This window comes from Calidris pugnax, unplaced genomic scaffold (genome assembly GCF_001431845.1).
Source record: "Calidris pugnax isolate Ruff unplaced genomic scaffold, ASM143184v1 scaffold425, whole genome shotgun sequence".
NCBI lineage: Eukaryota > Metazoa > Chordata > Aves > Charadriiformes > Scolopacidae > Calidris > Calidris pugnax.
Genome location: NW_015091137.1, coordinates 528,961 through 531,744, shown reverse-complemented (window position 1 = coordinate 531,744; position 2,784 = coordinate 528,961). Strand labels below are relative to the sequence as shown.

The following is a 2,784-nucleotide window of genomic DNA, read 5'->3' as shown; positions in this document are numbered from 1 at the left end:
GCCTCCCGCTCCCCCCCCCCCTCATTAATTATCTTTTCTGGGGATGCCAAGGTGGGACGCAGGTGTGTGACCCTGACAGCGCTCCTCCCCCGGGGCGGGGGGGGAAGCGAGGGACGGGGCAGCCCCCGCCTCTCCGGGGCAGGAGCCCGGGCCCCCCCTCGGCGGCTCCACTGGCCCCGAGGGCTGGGGGGTGCCCCGCTGCCCCCCCGGAGGGCTCGGTCTCCCTTCTCGCAGACAGAGATGCTCCTGGAAGCCCCTTCCCACCAAACACCTCCCTCCCCAAACGCGCTGAACGGGGAGGGGCCGCTGCGTTAACAAGCAGGTGGCACAATTAGCAGGGCGCTCATTAAGGGTCCGGGCCGTGGGCGGGGCGGATCAGCGCGGGGGGAAAGAGAACCCCGAGCCGGTGGGTGCCTCCGGGCGGGGGGTGCTGCCCCGGCTCCTGGGGGTGCCGCCTGCGCCCCTCGGCGTGGGGAGGCCGGAGGAGCCCTGCCAGGACTCGAGTGAGTGAGTTTGTCTTTTTTATGGCTCTTTACACACCTCTGAGTGACTTGGTGATGTCAAATGTTGCTCGGACAGAGCTGAGCCTCGGCCCCAGAGCCCCGGTTCAGGGGGCAGAAGTGGGGCTGGAGGGGTTCTGCAGCCCAAGCCCCCTGCGGGGCCAGCTCTGGGGCTGAGCAGTGGCCGGGGGGGAGCGGGGGGAGCCTGGGCACCGCGGGGACCCGTCACCCCCTGCCTCGGGGTCACCAGCCTTGGCTGCTCGGGACAGACAGACAGACCAGACAGAGGGAACCAAGTGAAACTCTTTATTGGTGGTGTCAGCAGCCCAGCCCCCCCGGGCTGTAACTCACCGTGTTGACCAAACAGGGCTCGAACCGCTGAAAAAGCTGAGTTTGTCCCCCAATGTGTGTTTCTGGAGCTGTATTTAGCACCCTGGGGAAAACACCAACCACAAACCCTGTCAGCGCAGGCAGGTGCTCAGAACAGTGAACTCTTCAGAACAGTCACAACCTCGTAACTCAACAAATCCTTAAAGAAAAGGACACAAACCCTGCTGGAAGTGTCCCTGTGGGGCACGGACCAGCCGCTGGCAAACAGGGGGTCTTGTCGTCCCCTCCCACCCTGGAGCCACCTCCCGTTGCTTGTCCTTGGCACGGGCCGGTGCCGGGACCCGGGGCTGGTTTGGGTCCTGGCCCCGCAGCCGCGGGCGCAGCCGCAGCCCCGCACCGGGCCGTGGGGCTCCCGAGCCCTGATTTCATCGTGTCATTAACAACACAGGAGAATATTAACTTGTTTTACAGATGAGGAACCTAAGAGTCTCCTACTTATTTAACTTGCTGAACTTATTAATTCCATTAATTAACTTATTAATTGCAGTAATAGAAAGAACAATGGGAGTTCTTCGCGGAGCCCCAAGGCTGAGGTGACGTTACACACACGGCCCTCAGGACCTTCCCAAACCCCTCCTGCCAGGGCTCTGCTTTGGCTCTGGCTGTTTAAACTGGGGAGAAGGAGTTTCCAATGAGATTTAATTAATGGAATCTCAAACGTGGGTGCTTGTCTTCTAAGGTGAAGTGAGGAGGAGGAGGAGGATGTTCCCCTCAGCCTGTACTAGATGCTGCCACCTGAGCCTTCCCAGGGCTGCTGGGGAACAGGCTCCCGACAAACGCGGTACAGCAGGGACTGAACAGACACCTTTATTCCTTGGGCTTCTTCGTGGGCTCTTTGACTTGCTGGATAATAACTTTCATGATCTTTTCCATTTTGGCCTTGGTGAGAGCCTTCCTGCTGTACCAGGTCTGGTCCCAGAGGGAGCAGAGGGGCTTGGGGGCGAGATAGAGCGGGTCGTAGTCGTGGAGCATGTCCAGGGGCCGCTTCTTGGCATACTCCTTGTAATGGGCCACCGGGCAGCTCTCGGGGCTCTGGGGCCTGGCAAAGATTCGGGGCCCCGGCGGCCCCTCACCTGCCCCCGGGTCCTGCCTCCACTCCAGGAACTCCAGCTCCCCCTCCTCCCTCAGCACCAGCTGACCCCAGTACAGACGGGGGCTCCCGCTGTGGGTGCTTGCCCCGAAACCCCTGATGGTGTTGGTGAACAGGAGGTGCAGGAAGCCCTGGGGGTGTATCTTACTGAAGATTCCCTTCTTATGAAGCCTTTCCATGTCTTCATCTGTCAGACTCTCCAAAATGCTCCACTCCTCCTCTCTCTCTCTCTGGGACAGATGCTGCTGCTTTAGTTTCAAGGCCTCCTGCGAGGCTCTGAATTCCAGCCCCTTGGCCACGCTGTGCTCGTAGCCGTGATCCCGCAGGTACCTCTCGATGTTGCTCTGGTAGAAGTGGAGGGAACTGGCGGAGAACTCGGTGCCGTTGCGTCGCTTGGCAGAGCTGTAGAACGAGGCCAGGTAATTATCCAGGTCTTCAGGGGGCAGGTTATGGATCTCGCGCGTTTCCGAGGGGCAGTGCAGAACCAGCCAGTCTTTGAAAACCTTGATATCGCCCCTGTTACGTTTTCTAGTCTTCTCCAACCTGTCTAAAAGACAAACCACGGCTTTGAGGGCAGCAGGAACTTACAGGGAGGTCAGTGAGACCTAAGGAGACACAGAATAATGTTCGCCTTCCTTTATAAAGTAATTCAGAGATTATGGGACTTTTGCAAACCCCTTTCCCATTTAAGTGGGAGAGAATGAGTTCCTAATGAGGTTTAATGAGTGGCTGTCGCTGTGGGGCACACGTGCGAGCTCGGGCAGTGCTACAGATTGGGGGCTGGACCTGCTGGGGGGGGGGGGG

General features: G+C 59.6%; 1 protein-coding gene across 2 annotated transcripts in view; it reads right to left on the bottom strand.

Moving 5' to 3' along the window:
- Positions 1–1,629: 1,629 nt before the first annotated feature.
- LOC106897763 (uncharacterized protein KIAA1958-like) overlaps positions 1,630–2,784 on the bottom strand; it is a 20,771-nt gene continuing 19,616 nt past the window's right edge. For both annotated transcript variants that reach the window (XM_014958592.1, XM_014958593.1), the window contains one exon: positions 1,630–2,527. In XM_014958592.1, coding sequence (XP_014814078.1) covers positions 1,698–2,527 — 830 coding nt within the window. In that variant the 3' untranslated portion in view covers positions 1,630–1,697. The remainder of the gene's footprint in view (positions 2,528–2,784) is intronic.